This window comes from Macrobrachium rosenbergii, chromosome 20 (genome assembly GCF_040412425.1).
Source record: "Macrobrachium rosenbergii isolate ZJJX-2024 chromosome 20, ASM4041242v1, whole genome shotgun sequence".
Lineage (NCBI taxonomy): Eukaryota > Metazoa > Arthropoda > Malacostraca > Decapoda > Palaemonidae > Macrobrachium > Macrobrachium rosenbergii.
The window spans coordinates 35843581-35863562 of NC_089760.1; the positions used below are offsets into that span (position 1 = coordinate 35843581).

Here is a 19982-nt window from a genome sequence, read left to right on the forward strand (position 1 = left end):
CATTGAATTTCGCTCACGGCATTATTTTTCAGTCTACTTTCATTTCGAAGGGAACTAACAAGATTTACCCTAGCGGAGGGAAACCACCAAACCTCCTCAGACTATCATGTAGGCCTAACAGACTTCGCAAAGATTTACCAGACCACTTGTCCCATTTCAGTTACTGCTGGCTACCACGAATACTGTAATAATAACGCTGTTCTGACGAAATCAAATGGGAAACGACTGAAACAAAACGGTACAAACAAAGGCCAGAAGTGGTTAGGGAGCATGGGCGTATAAAAAGATGTTTGTTTAGCGCCACAAACTTCGGTCAGTTAGTTCTTTTTTTGGGAGACTCCTCTCTCTCTCTCTCTCTTTGTCACAGTCTTCGTACAGGCAAACAGGTGGGACCTCTTCCTCGTGTTTTTCAGTTAGGAAAATTTCTGCTAATAGAAATGCTTGTGTAATTTTGTGGTTGTTGACATTCTCCTCTAGGGCTCAACTGAACAATTATTCTTGGTTCTTGTGTGATGAATTCGTTATTTTTGACATGGACGGTGGCTTACATAAATGCTGAATGCTGTTCTCACAGCATACAGCTTGTGATTACGTTAACATAACCATAGTCGTAAACTACATAAAGCTACCGATGATGTGACGTATTACGCAGGAATACGTGTGAGGTTTATTTTGAGGAAAAAATCTTTCATCTTGAGTTAAATATCATCTGCATTGATGGCTGGGGGCAACTGAGGAAACCAGAGCATTACTGTTATGGATCCAAACTTTAAAAAAATGGGCATGTCTTCTTCCCACTTACTTATGTCTATTTATGGATCTCCCTTCCATGTGAGTTCTGATAAGAAGTAAATATTGTCACTTCTAGCAATTACATTACTTGATTGACATTACATGCGCATCTTGAGGTTAGGTAGTGCAATGAATTTCTCTGTAGGGTTGTAATTTTCATTACAATCATCTGAGAAAATCAGTGATTACCAGTGTTCTTCATTTACATGATACTGAAAATCATATCGCAATTATTAGCAACCAAAATATTAAAGAAATGAAACAGAGTTTCGAAAACTGTTGTCTTCCACGCGAACTGTTCCAGTTTTCTCTGTGACTCATCAAGCTTGAAAAGAACATAAACAACAAGCCTTATTTATCCCCAAACATATAAGGAGGTAGAAGTAAGAATGTCAGGCAAGTCAGCCTTCCCTCAGTTTGATGGAAGTTAGATTACTGATGGTGGCTTTTCTTAATAACTGTAATAAATCTTACCATTTAGCAGTTTTTGATGTTATCAAGGAAAGAGCTAATGGCCCACAAGAGGGCTTGTTACTCTGCTTATTTGGTAATGCTAATCGACATTTCAACTTTCTCCGCTTCTCCCAAATAGGTTTAGCTGACACTGTCAAGGTACTGAAAATTGTTCAACCGCAATTTTTTTTTTTAGCTGATAGGTAAGATGGGTGAAAGAAGAATGAGGGCAGTTGGCTAAGTAACCGTGGTAGGGAATAGTTTAGAAAGTTAAGTACAGTATTAGTAAGAGTAATGTAAAGTGTGGTTTAGCCACAATTCTATTCAGATAAAAGGTACAATTTTTCTTACTATGGTCTTAATATTAACATATTACAATAATGATTTTGCACTATATTAACACCGTGAATTGTATTGTCTTTTCAGAATGGGCGGAGAATACGTGTGCAACCTGAGTCCAGAGCTCATTCAGAGAGCTAAAGATGAGCTCAACGAGGACCCTGAAAGAAGAGCTGCAGACATCCAGCACATCAGAGACTGGCTCAAGAAACAACCTCACATCAAAGCCAGGACAGGTGGGTGGAAATTCGATTAGTTTTTTAATATAACTTTTTAGTTTTCTGTACAGGAAAACTATTGTGCCGGTTTTGTCTGTCCGTCCGCACTTTATTCCGTCCGCAATTTTTCTCTCCGCTCTCAGATCTTAAAAACTACCGAGGTTAGAGGGCTGCAAATTGGTAGTATGTTGATCAGCCACCCTCCAATCATCAAACATACGAAATTGCAGCCCTCTATCCTCGATCATTTTTATTTTATTTAAGTTTAAAATCAGCCATAATCGTGCATCTGGCAACGATATAGGATAGGCAACCACCAGGCCGTGGCCAAAGTTTCATCGGCTATGGCTCATACAGCATGATACCGAGACCACCGAAAGATAGATCTATTTTCGGTGACCTTGATTATACGCTGTAGCGGCTGGGCAGAATACTCGATTGCGCCGAAGAAACTTTGGCGCATTGTTTTACTTGTTAGTATTTAACATCACTTTCTGTTTCTTCTTTCGAATGAACAACATAATATTCTTTGGACGCTTGAATTTCAAGTCATTGGCCCCTTTGGTGGACTTGTTCCATATGAATAGGTTTCATCTTCTGAATAATGATAAAAATAACAATAATAATAGTTGTCAAGTGTAAATTTTGGAATACCGACTGTTATCCGTTGTCATAATTCTGTTATTAAGATGCTTTGCGTTGATGCACTAGCTTTAAGTCGGGGTTGTAATATCCTTTGAGAAGCAATGTTCTTGAGACTTATATAATTTAGCTTATCAATATCTTAGCTTTCATGATTATATATATATATATATATATATATATATATATATATATATATATATATATAAAATCACACACACACTCATTATATATCTATATATATATATATGTATGTATGTGTATGTACTGTATATATAGATGTACATATATATGTGTATGTATTGTTATACATATACTGTAATATATGTATATATATATATATATATATATATATATATATATATATATATATATATATATATATATATATATATATATTGCACATTTTGAATAATAACAACAACAACAATAACCATAATAACTGCTATTGTTACAGTTTTTTCTAATGAGGAGCAAAATCGCCTAACTTATCAAGTTTAGTGAAATTTACATTATCTCTTTAAAACCTTGAACTTGTAATCTGTTACCATAAAACCTCATTATATTTGGTCAGTTATACTAACTTCCTTTTCTGCTCTTTAAAATTTCAAACCAAAACAACAAGCGAAGAGTAAAAAGAAATTAAAAATATTTTTACACGAAATCTGATCATTATGGCAACCGATTACATAAGTACATGATATCTTGTGTTAAATATATACATCTGATATCTCAGCTACTGGATGACAGGACATCATGTTATTATCTATGCTACTTAAAGACCAAGGATTTTTTGTAATAAGCATAAAAGATAGTTTGATTTCTTTCATGTGCAATACATAAGCAAAAGGGTACGTAATCTTAAACATTTATAGTAAACTGCAAAGTATACCTGGGCAACCAAAACGTGCTAAACTCTTAAGAGTATTTCACAGACGACCAAAGATAATTGTTTTTCTTATCTTAATCATTAAAATGTCATTACAGTCACTATCTAGGTCTCAGAAACTTTCGAATATAAATCTATTTAAAAACAGCACTTCTGAACGATAATTACTGAAAAGTGGTCCGCGTCTATTTTGGTCTGTCACTCAGCAGAATTTGCTTTCAGCAGGAAAATCTGGCACAGAAAAATACATGCAATACAAAGATAGAAAACGAACTACTGTACTGCACTCTTGAAAGTTTATAACTGCCAGATGTAATGTTTTACGAACTCTGCGGCAAAACACGCTTTCTGCCATCCTTGAAATGTAGTTTTCAAGCTGAAAATGAGCAGGACTATTCTATAAAATTAGAAAGCTATAATTACCTCAATTCCTCCATTGGATTTTGGTCTCTGCTCCTGACAAGGCCCGTTATCAGCTCATTCTTATCTCTTATGTGGTCATGCGTGCCTGGGTACGTTACACATTGTTGCCATGTTATCGGAGATAGTTGTATAAGTTCTGATAGTGTTGGCTTTTTTTTTATATGATAAGATCTCACAGAGGTAAATTTATCCACGAGCAGTTGTCTTTGTAAGGACATTTTTTTTATAATAATATGATCACAATAGCCCCTCAATTTATCAGACTTCAGCTTGTCAGATCAATGGTGAACTAATTAAAAGAGATATTTTTACGGTTGGATATTTCCTGGAACTGCTTTTGGCCTTAGGGTACCCTGAGTCTTCAAGTGTTCGCTATACCTCAGTCGTTCTTACTACGCAAATTTTGTCGCTTATCAGAAAGGCAAACCTTTGTGCCTCTCTGTGCCCCTGATAAGCTGATTTCTGGCTACTGTTTTATTATTATTATTATTATTATTATTATTATTATTATTATTAATATTATTACAACTTTACGAGTTGTAATGTGAACATTTAATTAGACTTGTACAAAAGGGTCAACTGCGCCCATCCTTGGGTTATACAAATCCAGCGTTTTATAATGCTTTTTGATTCTCTTTCAAGACAAAAAAATGTATAAATTACTTTGAAAAAATGCGGCCCTTGTTTTCTTATGGAAATTTGGTCGCATCAAAGAAAACTATTCTATCAGACTGCCCATGTAAAAAAAAAAAAAAGTAAAAATAGGCGATGTAAATATTAGGTTGACTTGAAGCAGATTATTAAGATATAATTTTTCCTGCTCAGCCGGCTCTCGCTGTGGAAATTCAAGGACATTCTAAAAAAGTCGGTTTTGGGACATTCTGGGATATTTGGGTGTACAGTGAGACCTAACAAGGATGCTCAACTAAATAGGAGTAAAACTGTACTGATTTCACTTCTTCCAGGATATTTTGCCGAAACTCAAAAGAGATTCTTCAATAGAGTAGTCCTTTTCATTGAAAGAGATACCTTCTTGCAATGTTCTCACTCCACTCACACTAATAAATAGCTTACAGAATTATACAGTCAGATCTGTTTGTTAAGCAGACAAAATAGTTGGTATACAAGCAATCTATCATCACGCAGTCAGAGTACTATGGTATTTTGTCATGGGAGTTGTTATACTGCCAAAACAAGATAAAATCGGACCTTAGTTATGAAATCGAAAATTTGGCCTTAGATTTTAGTCACCAATGCATAGTATGCAATTGCAACCCCGTTCACCTATAGTCAGAGCTTCTGAGATACTGTCAGAACAGTAAAGTATGCAGCCTGGACAAGGTCACTTCAAGTTAAAAAATCACAGGGACAAAAACATCAATATATATCGGTCCTAAAAAATGCAGTGGGTTTTGGGGGGGGGGGGGGAGAAGAGACGAAAATTTGGTTCTCATCTCCAAAGAAGATAGGAATTTACCTTCAAAAGAGGTGAAATGTATGAGTTCTGTTCAGCTATTAAACGCTAGCTAGTCTTTTAAAACTAATTTTAGGATCGTTCCTTGCTATGCAATTGCCAGTGCAATTGTCAGAGAGAGAGAGAGAGAGAGAGAGAGAGAGAGAGAGAGAGAGAGAGAGATCTAGCTTACCCACAATCTCCAGAAGTTTTTCTTTTTCTTCAGATGACTGGACAATCCTCCGGTTCCTGAGAGGATGCAAATTCTCTCTGGAAAAGACCAAGCAAAAGATAGACATGTTCTATACGTGTAAGTCTATGTGTCCCGAATGGTATACGAACAGGGATCCACAGGACAAGAGGCTGAGAGCCATCTTGGAGATGGGGTGAGTGTTAATATTTTTTGATTTACTGATTTTTCATTTTGTTGTCTCCTGTTGATTTCTGTTTTTAAGTTCTAAATCTCTCTTGAAAAATGTGAGTTTTTTATGCAATTCTATTCTTCCATTTATTTAGTGGCATTTTAAAATGCTTTTAAATGCTTACCAATTGCAGGATAAATAACATAATTTTATGCCATTTTAATCTTCCATTAACACTGTGCCATTTTAAAATACTTTTATTTAAATGCTTCTCAGCTGCAAGATAAAAATAATTTTGTTTTGTGTGGGATATAAGGTAAGGATATCTTATGAAGTATGTTTATAGAAACAAAAATGATAATATCTGGTGAAATGTTGTTAAGTGAATACATTGCTTTTATCTTTTTTTAAATCATATTGATTGCACCAAATTAGCCTTGTAGGTGTTGTATGTATACCATGTATTGTAAAGTATATTACTGTCCATTTAATAACTACTGAATCATCTAGGCTTCATTTTGATGACATGCACCACAAGATTTTGGAATTGACGTTTCTGCCAGTCGCCTTGGTTGGCATGCTGTAAATAGAATGTACATTTCAAAACAGGTTTTTATCTTGTTTACCAATGCTGTGTTCCTCCAACACATCCTCTCCGACTGCCTGCCAGTTTGGGCACAGATTTGGGTGGGCGCGGAGTCTCTGTCAGATTGTAAATTCAGCTTTTTTTCATAATCTCTACTCCTTGTTCCTGTCGGTAACCCGGTCTTTTCTGCTTTTGGTCTTCGTGATAAAACTGATTCGTGTGATTTTATTTTCTTAAAAACGTGATGACAATGGCGTCTTAATGACGCAATGTTGAATGTTTGTTACGTCAGTGTCGTATGGTAGATGAAAATGGAATCTTGAATTGAATTTGTAATTATTTTAGGAATAACATAACTCAAGCAAGTAATTAAATCCAATCTGCTTTACTGTATAGTAGCTGTCGAATTTCTAAGCTTTAATGGATTAATAATGAATTCATCCTAATTAATTCATAAATAAAAGTCTGTGATATTCTCAAAACTGCGATGTGAAAAAACTCAAAGTATTTGCATGCTAATGCTGGTCCGTCGAGTTTACAAGTGAATCTCAGTTGTATATATAAAATAACGCAAGAGCAATTGTTTCTCGCGCCAAAAAAATTAAAATATTCATACTCGAAATTTTGCATTACTTCCTTTATTGAAAGTTAGCGGGAAACTTTTATCCCTAGAATATGTATACTGATATATATACATATATTTGTATATACTATGTATATATATATATATATATATATATATATATATATATATATATATATATATATATACTGTATATATATATATCTCTCTGAAACACGTTCCCATGTGTTCATTTCTATATATATATATATATATATATATATATATATATATATATATATATATATATATATATATATATATATATATATATATATATATATATATATATATATATATATATATATATATATATATATATATATATATATATATATATATATATATAATATTAGCTCCTTCTTTTAGTTTTTGTACTAACACTGAATGGTATGGAGCAAAAAGTGAGTTATGCTACATTTTATATCGAATGTTTAAATGCTATCCTCCTGATAGCTTTCAGTGAGGTTTAGACAAATTTGACATTCATTTCCAACGCGAATATTTACTTAGCCCAATGCAACACCGCAGTTCTAACAATGACAGGTGACCTCAGTGGGGAAGTTATATCTTTAGAGTCAGATTAGGTTTCAGGTTACGATTCCTATATTTTTTTTAGTCAGGCTAAAACCCCGCGTGCAAATTCCTGAGATGTACAGTATGCTAGTATTGAATCAGGCCCCCATAGTTCCTCGCTGGGTGAGCGGGTTCCGTTCTCAACTACCACTCTGTTGGTCGTGAGTTCGAATCTCCGACCGGCCAGTGAAGAACAAGAGGAATTTGTTTCTGGTGATAGAAATTAATTTCTCGCTATCATGTGGTTCGGATTCCACAATAAGCTGTAGGTCCCGTTGCTAGGTAACCAATTGGTTCTTAGCCACGTAAAAATAAATCTAATCCTTCGGGCCAGCCCTCGGAGAGCTGTTAATCAGCTCAGTGGTCTGGTTAAACTAAGATATACCTAACTTTGCCATGCCCCTAGGTGAGGTTAGGCTAGGTTAGGATAGGCATTCTATGGTTAGTTTTTAAGGTATGGCGTCCTGATTTTTTCAGGGAAAGGTCTCGGTACTTGGTTACATCTCGGGAAAATGCACAGCGCGCCGTAGGTTGGGTTAAGTAACTGTGCACCCCAATTTTTGACCAGTTTTACTTCTCCCCCACCCAAAGACCTGTCGACATTCCATAATACTAACTTCAGCAACTGCTTCCTGCCGTGCCCTATAGCCTATTTCTGCCACTACCGGGATACGACTATTTAGGAAGGAAAGTCGTCTTTGGTCGCTGGGGAGCCTACGACCCAGCTGAGGTTTCTATGTGTGAGTTCCTGAAAGCGTGTTCCGTTATCTTTGACATCGTGATTGAAGAAGAAGAGCAGGGTAGCGTCACAGGTGTGGTTATTGCAGGAGACTGCAAAGGTCTGTCAGTGGGTCATGCTGTTCAATTTACGCCAAGCCTTGCAAAGCAATGTGCTGTACTTTGGCAGGTACGTTCTTCTTTTGCAAAAGCAAAATAAGTTAAATGGGAAAGTGGTTATGCTCAGCACTGCTTTACATTTCTTTTAAATTCTATTTTACTGTATATTGATTGTTTTGAAAATATGATAGGTAACTTTGGGGGAACAGAATTGGAGCTTAACTACCAAGGACAATAACAGCTATCTATTGAATGGCAGACGGCTGTAAAAGCCATTGGAAATCAGAAGGACCGAAAGGATACCGAAGCTTGCAAGAATGAGAGGTAGGGAGTGGTACAAGCTCATTTTTGGCTTCCTCTCTAAATTCAAAACAGCTAAATTAAGTCCGGACTAAGAATTCGCTCTTGGATATAGGTGTATGAAAGTGCTCCAGTTTAGAATGAGTTAGGGCCTTTATTAAAAATTTTCAGCATGAAATTGGTGGTTACTACAAAAGGGCTTTGTTCCATAATTACATCTAGGCCAGTGGTTCCCAACGTGGGGCGTACGCCCCTACAAGGGGGGCAATTTGATTTTTAAGGGGGGCAATTCGAGAATGTTTATACCAAGTTAATGGCCTTTTAGGCTTCCTCCATGTGAATATAAGAATTGTATACTGGCCTACCTGTCTTTCGATTGACAAATGAATTAAGTTTAACACAAGCTGCATATGACAGCTATTTACGAAGAAAACCAATAAGACAATGTACCAAGCACTCCCATGTACTGTCTATTGTAGACGTCTGAAGATGTGTACAACATATACGAAGGTACTGAGCACACAATCTTTTATCTTCCGAGCTCACAAAGCTTTTCTGGCGCCACGAAGGAAAATTAAACAACGGAGTGGTGCTAGGCCTTTTGACACAAAGGTCCTGCTAGTAAAGGACTGTTGTGTCGAAAGGCCTTGCACCACTCCGTTGTTTCTTTCCTTCGTGGCATGTGCATTTATTTATATATTCATCACGTCCCATATTTTCGTGATTCAGTTATACATACATACATAAATATATATATATATATATATATATATATATATATATATATATATATATATATATATATATATCTTACTAATAGGCAATTGCAGATATCTACGGTGGAGACTCACATCATCTATTTTCAACTTCAGTATTCGGTATTCTCACTGGGAGGCATTTCAATGTATAATGAAGATATTCATCACTTTAGAGAATTATATTCATGTAAGACATTATAGGTAAAGGACACGAATAAAATTATAAGACAAATATAATATTAGCGAGTCATCAGCGACAACAGAAAGGAATGACTGTACTGTTAACAAAATACAGAACGAGAAGAGAAAAATTAAAAGTAAGGAATAATTGCGATATAGCAGTTGAAATGCAAGCATTAAAGAAAACGCATATATCAGTATACGTTACATATATGATTTACCAAATGAATAGCCATTAATACGTGAACAGGCTGGTATAAGACGAAAATATCTGTACAAGGAAAATAATCTCCCGAATAACTATGTAAACAAGACAGCTGATAACAAGCTTCCCATGAACACAAATAACAATGGTTATTTTGAAGTGGTCTTGAAATGTATCTAATTCGTGCAACAATGCTCAGTAAGTGATTTGACCAAGCGGGAATATTTGTAGCAGTACAAGGATGTTTAGTGGTTGATAAGATTCATCCTATCTTTACAAAAGTCCACTGGTTTACTGTAATGAAGTTGACATAACTTAGCGGTTAAATGGCTTCGCTTCTTTTTCACCATTACCTGAAATACCTCGTAGGGAGTTAGTGCTGTAAGTGCACCTCACGAGATGCACTGTAGGCATTACTAAAGGTTCTTTGCAGCCTCCCTTCGGCCCCTAGCTACAACCCCTTTCATTCCTTTTACTGTACCTCCATTCATAATATCTTTCTTCCATCTTGCTACCCACCCTATCTTAACAATTATTTTATAGTGCAACTGCAAGATTTTCCTCCTGTTACACCTTTCAAGCCTACCTGCTCTCAATCTCCTTTCCAGCACTGAATGACCTCGTAGGTTCCATTGTTTGGACTTTGGCCGAAACTCTATATTCCATTCCATTACCCGAAATACAACAAAAATTGTCAGCATTCAAAGGGTTGACCCTCAACTACTGAGATGATGTTTTAAAAATTTTAACGTCTAACTATTGAAATGTGGATGACGCAAGTAGGTGCCGTAGTTCACTATGATCGAGTGCTTTTTCCATAGAGAGATCATCTGTCTTGACTGGTGTTAGCGCACTTGGTTTAACTCGCAAATGACCGTAGGCACACGGGCTAAAGCGTGAGGCTCACCGTCCAAAAGAGTTCGTGGTCTCGACAAGTATTCAAGGCTTCCTCTGGAATAGGTTCCTACCAAGACCTACAGGTTCACTAAATTTTCTAGTTGCTGCTGGCTCTCATGTACTGTATTTACCATTAAGGAGTTACTCTGATTGTCCTCCTGACTGGCCCTAGCATAAAATGTCATCAGGTTCGACCTCCAAACATGGCTTCCTCTTCCATTTCTACAAGATGGCCGCCACACCAACGTTGGTTTTCAGCTAAAAACAAGCACTCCTGACATATTTCCTTTACTCCATTCACACTCTCCGGGAAAAGAGTGATAAGCTAGTAGATAAGACTTTTTTTTTTAGCATTAATTGAAGTTACCACGGTCACAATCAAAAAGGAGTTTTCTATCCCCTCTCTCCATTCTTTATAATACAAAAGCGAAACACGTCAGATCTGGAAAACAATGGGTGCAATGAATTTCCTAGAAAATACAAATTTATTCATTTGACTTACTTATGCAAAGATACAGAATTTTTTTTTATATCAAGGATATTCTTTTCATCATGAAATACTTCATTAAAATAACCACTGACCTTCAGTAACACTTTAGGTTTCATAGTCCTCACTCGCTTCTCTCAGGTAAAAAGGTTTTGCAACTAACACCAAAGATTATATAAATTTTTGAAAGGGGCCTTCGATCGTATTTAAGTACAGTCTCCTCGTAATGTACATACATATTACTGAATTCTTTCCTGTTCTCAAGGTTTGCCCAAAGCAAACGGGCATGTAAATAAAGGGGGTGCTTGTCTGTTGCTTTTTTATGTAAATATACACAAAGGCTTTCTACCGTGAAATTTGACTATTGCTATCTTATGGCCTGTCCACACTAGCGGGCATGCCCGACGGGCACTTCCAGCTGTTTACATTTTCTCTCGCTTCTGAAGCAGTGTTACCAGACAATCGCATCGTTCTGTCTCCATTCTCGGTCGATAAGTTTAGTGGAACGGGTTATGGGAACAGTGTTTGCCGTCGGGCAGTGCCCACTGGTGTGGACAGGGCTTTATAGCTTGTAATCTACTTTCCCCCTCGAAGATACTGATGTGGTATCGTCAAGGAAATGATTAAGAACTGAAAATATTCCACTAAAAGTCATGATCATCAAGATATCAGCAATATGCCAATTTCTGTGACATTACGAAAGTAATTACCTGGCCTATTTACCAGATTTCGCCATTAGTTTAGAAACAAAAAGAATGGCAAAGAGATAAGAGGAACACTGCTCAATTGAGCCACCTCAATTGTGGCCCCACCTTGGTCATGGTTAGAACAAACCTGATTCTTCAATGAATAAAGTTGATTACATTTATGGCATTATCTTGGCCCAGGATACAATGGTTGGAATTAACATAAATCCATGCTACATGAGGAAGCTTTCTTATCATTTTCATAATTTCTTTCCCTGCCGTTCCAGAATCTTCACTGGATAAGGATGATTACAATTATGGCACTATCTTGGCCCAGGATACAACGGTTGGAATTAACAAAAATCCAGGTTACATAAGGAAGCTTACTCATAATTTCCAACATTTCTTTCCCTGCAGTTCTAGAGGAGATGATTCTTAAAGGATCCAACACTATTTTCACTATTCCTTGATTATTAAATTACCTCCAAGTGGCAAAAGGCGTGGTTGGCCCCCTTTTGAATAAATCTGAGTCTCCTTGAACGAGGATGATTCGTGCCAAGTTTGGTCGAAATTGATCCTCTGGTTTTGCAGAGAAAAATGGTAATTTTAATGCAGTCGTACATACATATGTGCATAAATACACTCGCCTCACAAACTTTGATGAGAAAGGCTTACCTGACTCTTCAATTCAAGTGAGGTAATAAAAAATATCCCTTTACAAATTGTAAATTACTTGGGAATGTTTGCGATTTAAAAGCTCAGATTTCAAAAAATAAAAAGATGCTTTGCTTTTGCTTTTTCTCATGTCATAGTCCAATTCTGGTATATGTAAGCCACTTGTTTTGGAAACTCTAGTAAAGTTTTGTATTTCTGGGCAATAACCAGTATGTATAGAATGTAACTTGAATTTCTACTTACTATGAATAAAATCAAGAAATTCATATTTACTGTGATTATAATATCATCTCAAATTAAGTAATTCTCTTTTATTTGATACAAAATAGATTTTATCTTTGTGCATATTTCACTAAATTATCAACTTACTTACAGAAGATACAAAAGTTTTGAATCTTGCATATAGTATGGAATTTGGTATTTACAAGTGGAATTGACACAGAATTTCACATGAAATACAACATATATTCCTATAAATGTTGATAAAACAACATGGAATACCCTTTACGGACTCTCTTTAGAAGTCTCGTAGGTATTTTCGCTGTTACATTTCCAGAATGACTGAATCATGTCCTGACGGATTACATAAAAAATTTTCTGACAGATTGACATTAAATACATCCTGACAGATTACATTAAATATTCTCCAGTGAATTCCTGCCACTGCCAGGGTACGACCCAAAAGGGCGAAAAATAATCCTCATCCGCTCTGCAGCGCATGATCCTAAGGAATACCCAATGGACGAAGTCTTTAAAGCAACCCATTTCATCAGTGACGTCCTGTTTGAAGAGGACGAACAGGCTGGAATCACCGGGGTAGTCAACCTACTGGACATGGAAGGTGTGACGGCAGCCCACGCGTTGCAGATGACTCCAGCGCTGGTGAAGAAGGCAATGACTATTTGGCAGGTGTGCCCATACACAATGTTTTTATAGTAATATTTTGCCAGGCTGGTCTTCTTTGACTGTGAAAGGATATCAGCTCTTACCAAGTAGAAGAAGGCCAATAACTGATGTTGTGCCTGGTAGGAGTGTACTGTACAGTACATAGCACTGGGGCAATAATTCCCCAAATTGGAGCCATGTCTTACACAGTGGGTGTATATACACTTCTAATAACATTGAACTTACTGGTAACTTTAGCTATAGATGCACTTGTGATACATTAGTGGTAGTAGTAGTAGTAGTAGTAGTAGTAGTAGTAGTAGTAGTAGTAGTAGTAGTAGTAGTAGTAGTAGGATGATGATAATGATAGTATTCGTCATTACCATTAGGAGTACCTGCCGCAGAACGATGGTAATGGTAATTATGGTAACAAAAATCACGTCAGCAACAGTGGGGTATTTAGTAGCTCTAATGATGGCGGTGGCAGCAGTAGGGGAAATCATGAAATATATTCTAGTAAATAATAAAACAAGTAAAATGCGTAACACTAAATGGAAAAACGAGCTTACTGATATATATATATATATATATATATATATATATATATATATATATATATATATATATATATATATATATATATATATATATACACACACACACACTATAGATATGTGTGTGTGTGTGTTTGTGTATACTGACCAGTTTTCTATGACTGTGGTGACTCTGGAGAAAAATTAACACAATGGTTACAGCCACATTCATACTTTAACTATTGCATCATGAGTGAACGATCTGTTCAGTAATAGTTCCATATTAGACACTCATACACTGCACAGGTAGCTGAGCAACAGCGCACTGAACCCACTTTGACACAGTGCACCATTCAATCTCGCCTTGCATGCAATTTCGTGCTTCCTGCATTTCAAGTCAATCCCCTCCAGTACCTCTTTCACAGCATAAATCTAACCCTTTCTAGGCCTTCCTCTACTTGAATCTGACACTTCTGAACTGTACAACCTTTTTATCAACTATTACTATCCTTTCAAAAACTCTGACTCATCCTTTCACCTGTGCTAACCTTTTCACCACTTCTATGTATCTGCTTATTTCTAACCCTATTCATTTCTCTTGCTCCACATATACTACACGAAAGGAACACTGCTCAATTGAGCCACCGCTATTGTGGCCCCAACTTGGCTCCTTGGGGTCACCGTTTGAACAAACCTGAATCTTCACTGCAAAAGGATGTTTACAATTATGGGCCTATCTAGGCCCAGGGTACAGAAGTTGGTATTAACCTAAATACAAGCTACATACGGAAGCTTTCTTATAATTTTCATAATGTCTTTCCCTGCAGTTCTGGAGAATATGACTCTTAAAGGATACCACACTATTTTCATTATTTCTTGATTATTTGATTATCTCCCACTAGCAGAAGGCGTGGTTGTCCTACTTTTGAATAAAACTGAGCCTCCTTAACGTGGATGATTTGTCCCAAGTCTGGTTGAAATTGATCCTGGTTCTGCAAAATAAAACAAAATGGTACTTTTACTGCAGTTGTACATACATAAAAAATATCCCATTACAAACTGTAAATTTCTTGGGAAGGTTTACAATCTAAATCTTAATAGCTCAGATTTTAAAAAATAATGCATGCAATGCTTTGCTTTTGCTTTTGCTTTTGCTCATGCCATAGTCCATTTCTGGTATATGAAAGCCACTTGCTTTAGAAACCCTGGTAAAATTTTGTATTTCTCGGCAATGATCAGCATGTATACAATATAATTTGAATTTCTACTTATTATGATTAAAATCAAGAAATTCCTGTTTACTGTTATTCTAAAATCATCTCGAATCAAGATATTTTCTTTTATTTGGTACAAAATAGATTTTATCTTTGTGCATATTTCACTTGATTATTAATTTACTTCCAAGGAAGGACTTCTAACTTGCCAAACAGGTACAGAAGATACAAAAGTATTGAATCTTGCAGACAGTGCGGAATTTGGTATTTACAAGTGGAAATGACAAGGAATTTCACATGAAATACAACATATATTTCTATAAAAGTTGATAAAACAACATGGAATACCCTTTACGGACTCTCATAAGAAGTCTCGTAGGTATTTTCACTCTTGCATTTCCAGAACGCCTGAATCACGTCCTGACAGATTACATTAAATATTCTCCAGTGAGGTCCTGCCACTGCCAGGGTACGACCCCAAAGGCCGGAAAATTGTCCTCGTCCGCTCTGGAGCCCATGATCCCAAGGAATATATGATAGACGAAGTCTTTAAAGCAACCTGTTTCATCAGTGACATCATGTTTGAAGAGGACGAACAGGCTGGCATCACTGGCATTGTCAACATACTGGACATGGAGGGTGTGACGCCAGCCCACATGATGCAGATGACTCCTCCGCTGGTGAAGAAGACAATGACTATTTGGCAGGTGTGCCCGTACACAATGTTCTTTCCATAGCAATATTTTGTCAGGATGATCTTTTACTAAGAGGGTATCAGCTTGCCAAGCAGAAGAAAGCCAATAACTGAATTATGTGCTTGGTAAGGAGTGTTCACAGCACTAAGGCAATAATTCCACAAATCAGAGCATGCCTTAGACAATAGGTGTAAACTTTTATTAACATTTACCTTACATTCACTGGTAACTTTAGCTACAGATGCAGTTGTGATATTGGTGGTAGCAGTAGTGGTAATATGAAAATGATGATAATGATGCTATTTATCATTGTCATTAGGAGTACCTGCAGCAGAATGATGATAATGGTAACTATAGTAACAACAATCATGTCAGCAGCAGCCCCCTATAATAGTGGTGGCCCTAGAGAAAAAGCAACACAACAGTCACTACCAAATCCAGTCTTTAACTCTCCCATCATGAGTGAACTATCTGTGCACTAAAAATTCCATATTATGTGCTCGTACACTCCACCGATGGCTGAGGAACAGTACATTGAACCCATTTAGACACAGTGAGCCATTCAACCTCACCTTGTGTGCAATTTTATGCTTCCTGCATTCTAAGGCAAATCCCTGCCAGTACCACTTTCACAGCATCTACCCAACCCTCTCTAGGTCTTCCTCTCCTTGGATCTGACACTTCCGAATTGTACACTCATTTTACCAGCCTATTGTTATCCTTTTGCAACACGAACGAGCCAGGAACCAGCCATCTCCAAAAACTCTGACCCATCCTTTCACCTATGCTAACCTTTTCCCCATTTCTACGTATCTACATATTTCTAATCCTATTCCTTTCTCTTGAGTCACATGTACTACATGAAAGGTCACCTCACCTTCTCAGTAGCCACATTTTCTAAACATTTCGTTGGCATTAACCACCCACACGCCACTTCCATAATGGTGAGCTGACTTAACAATCCATTCATACATTCGCACTGTAGCTTCCATAGACAGTGTAAGTTTCTTTTCATCTTTTGCAAACGCCTTGGTACCTTTTCTGTTTCACCTATTCCGTGACTTACCTCTTCTCTCACCCTACAATCATCAGTTATATTATCTTGACATATCTATGTGAGAACCATTTCCAGTTTTCCACTAAACTGCTACAAACATATTAACATTCATTGCTTAGTTTTCCTTGTTTCCACTCACTCTCATAACTTTATTCTTCCCCTTATCTCAACTTTCTTCCCTCCCAAACACTTCCAAACTCTTTCAGGAGTCTGTGCAATTTCTCTTTACTTCCCCAATTAGCACAGTACCATCTGTAAAGTTGAGGATTATGAAACACCTTTCGTTCTTCGGATCTTTCCTAGATAGTGACCCAAGGGCAATGACCAAGTATGAAAAGAATTATATGAAATTTATAGATGAATTACACTTTGTACATGTAAAAAGTATAAATCAATACCCCATTCTTTGGGCATCCTTTAATCTAGAGGAATCATTACAGTCCTAAGCTCCTCTTAGGTGAAAGTATATAAGAAAATTGTAGACTCGTCAGACTTAATGCATGCAATACTTAGACGTTTATTCTTCCATGTCAAGGGGAACCTTCCAGTTTGTGGGTCTTGGACGTCAGCTAGTAGCTGATTTCATTTCTTGGTTCTTTTTCATCATTGTGGGATTAGATGTGTGTCTCCAATTTTGCGTGAAATTTGCATGGAACAATTCTGAGTGTGTTGCTTGTAACTAAGTTTCCCTTTCCCCAAAGAGCTAATGTTGTGAAGGAGTGCCTCTCAGGAAAACAATTCTATTTTTGCCGTTACTTGGGAGAGGCTGCGTTTCATACAGTTCTACTTGCTTTCGATAAAAATCTAACCCACACAATCACCCAAAAACCTCCACTTTCAAGTGTCCATCATGGAGAAAAGTAGTTTTAAAGAAATCGCAGCCGTTTTTAATGAACAGGAATTCCATGGAACTAGACAGGAGATGAATCTCTTCTCAATTGGTGACATTCTTCAGCGAGTTCCTGCCGCTGCCAGGCTATGACCGCCAAGGTCGTAAAATCGTCCTCATTCGTACTGCTGCGCATGATCCCAAGGAATACTCGATGGACGAGGTCTTCAAAGCAACCCATTTCATCAGTGACGTCATGATCGAAGAGGACGAACAGGCCGTTATTGCCGGAATCGTCCAGATTCTGGATCTGAACGGAGTGACAGCAGCACATGGGATGCAAATGACTCCTGCCTTGGTGAAGAAAGCGATGACTATTTGGCAGGTGTGCTTCAGTGATGCAGTTCTCTTGAACTTAGGTGTTTTGTTTATTTCTTTGCAAATACTTTGCCTGGGGTAGTTTTGACATTTGCTCAAAGTAAAATAATGATCTGGTAATAGATTAGCTCTTCCATAGGCCTTGAAGCCGCCCTAATTGGTAATCTTATTGATAGTAGTAACAGCAGCAAAAGCAGCTGTAATAGCAGGAGAATCATTAATAGTAGTGATAGCAGGATTTTTAGTTTTAGGAGTGATGTTATCAGCCGCCGTGATGAAACCAGTAATGCCATGAAAAAAACAGTCAACATTCGAATATACTATAATAAAACGTATCTCACTGTGCATATCTAACTAACACAGGCACATGTATATGTATATATATATATATATGTATATGTATATATAGCCTACACACACACACACATATATAAAACAATATATACATATACGTATATATCTTATGCATATTTTGTATAAGTAATACATATGTACGTATTATACAACGTACAATCTTATGAACACAAACACATGCACACATACATACAAACATATATGCATATATATATATATATATATATATATATATATATATATATATATATATATATATATATATATATATATATACTGTATATATATGCATATATTAACTTTATTACATACACCATTGTTCTGTGCATTTGTAGAATTACTAAAAGGACCTCATTCAAACTGGATGGTATCTAATGGAGTATTTATTAAGAAAAAAGTTACAAGCTTTCTTGGACAAACAGTCCACATTATCAAGTATCCGTACAACTATTAGATACCATCCAGTCTGAATGAGGTCCTTTAGTAATATATATATATATATATATATATATATATATATATATATATATATATATATATATATATATATATATATATATATATATATATATATATATATATATATATATATATATATATATATATATATATATATATATATATATATATATATATATATATATATATATATATATATATACTTCAGACACAGTACTTCTCTCATGCAGTTTTCTTATTAAACTACTGATACACTAGTACACTTTTGGCGTCATCTATTTTGCAACACAACTATTCCAGTTTCCTATGCATTTTCGTATCCGCAAGGCTAAAGTTCTACAGGGAACGACGAATTCATTGCTAATTAACCAACGTCGACAGCTGTGTTGACAATCAATAGTGATTCGACAAAGCAACTACAATGCTAATATAATGGCTGGCAATACAAACCTACCTTTCAACTGTCTAGGCGACGGGTTAATTTCGATCAAAAGCACGGAACCTGAATTCGACAGGAATATGTACATCAGAGAATTCGACAGGAATATGCACAACAGAGAATGCGACAGGAATATGTACAGCAGAGAATGTGACAGGAATATGTACAGCATAGAATGCGACAGGAGTATGCACAACAGAGTATTCGACAGGAATATGTACAGCAGAGAATTCAGTACGAATATGTACAGCAGAGTCGAAATCAACTTACGTCTCACTTGATGGGTGAATGGTCGTGGTCACTATCTTCTATTTCCGAACCCAAAGGCATAAGTTTTCAAATCCTAGCAAGAGTAAGAGGACTTATCACACGTGGTTCTCTTTTGGAGGAAGTTACTCCTATGGCAAAATGAATTCGGTAATAATATTTTAAAGAATAGAAATGTCATGTGCAACAGTGATAAATACATAAATACATACATATATATATATAATATATATATATATATATATATATATATATATATATATATATATATATATATGTGTATATATATATATATATATATATATATATATGTGTGTGTGTGTGTGTGAGAGAGAGAGAGAGAGAGAGAGAGAGAGAGAGAGAGAGAGAGAGAGAGAGAGTTTGTGTGTATGAATGTCACCTTACTGCAGTACAGCGGTATAATTCTAATTTATAATAAAAACAAACTTGAATCAAGGAAACCACATATTTTGGCTGATACCATTTCTACAT

At 36.3% G+C, this 19982-nt stretch overlaps 1 protein-coding gene across 11 annotated transcripts in view; it reads left to right on the top strand.

The window, feature by feature from the left end:
* The first annotated feature begins 223 nt into the window (after window positions 1-223).
* The window catches only part of LOC136849259 (retinol-binding protein pinta-like), a 55014-nt gene continuing 35255 nt past the window's right edge, over window positions 224-19982 (top strand). For 7 of the 11 annotated variants that reach the window (XM_067122538.1, XM_067122543.1, XM_067122535.1 and 4 more), the window contains exons 1-3: window positions 224-386; window positions 1672-1820; window positions 5436-5595. In XM_067122538.1, the coding sequence (XP_066978639.1) occupies window positions 1673-1820; window positions 5436-5595 (308 nt within the window). In that variant the 5' untranslated portion in view covers window positions 224-386; window position 1672. Of the gene's footprint in view, window positions 387-1671; window positions 1821-5435; window positions 5596-8003; window positions 8263-13030; window positions 13290-15460; window positions 15720-17719; window positions 17979-19982 lie in introns of all 11 variants that reach the window. The other 4 variants (XM_067122546.1, XM_067122537.1, XM_067122540.1 and 1 more) reach the window with 4 other exon arrangements.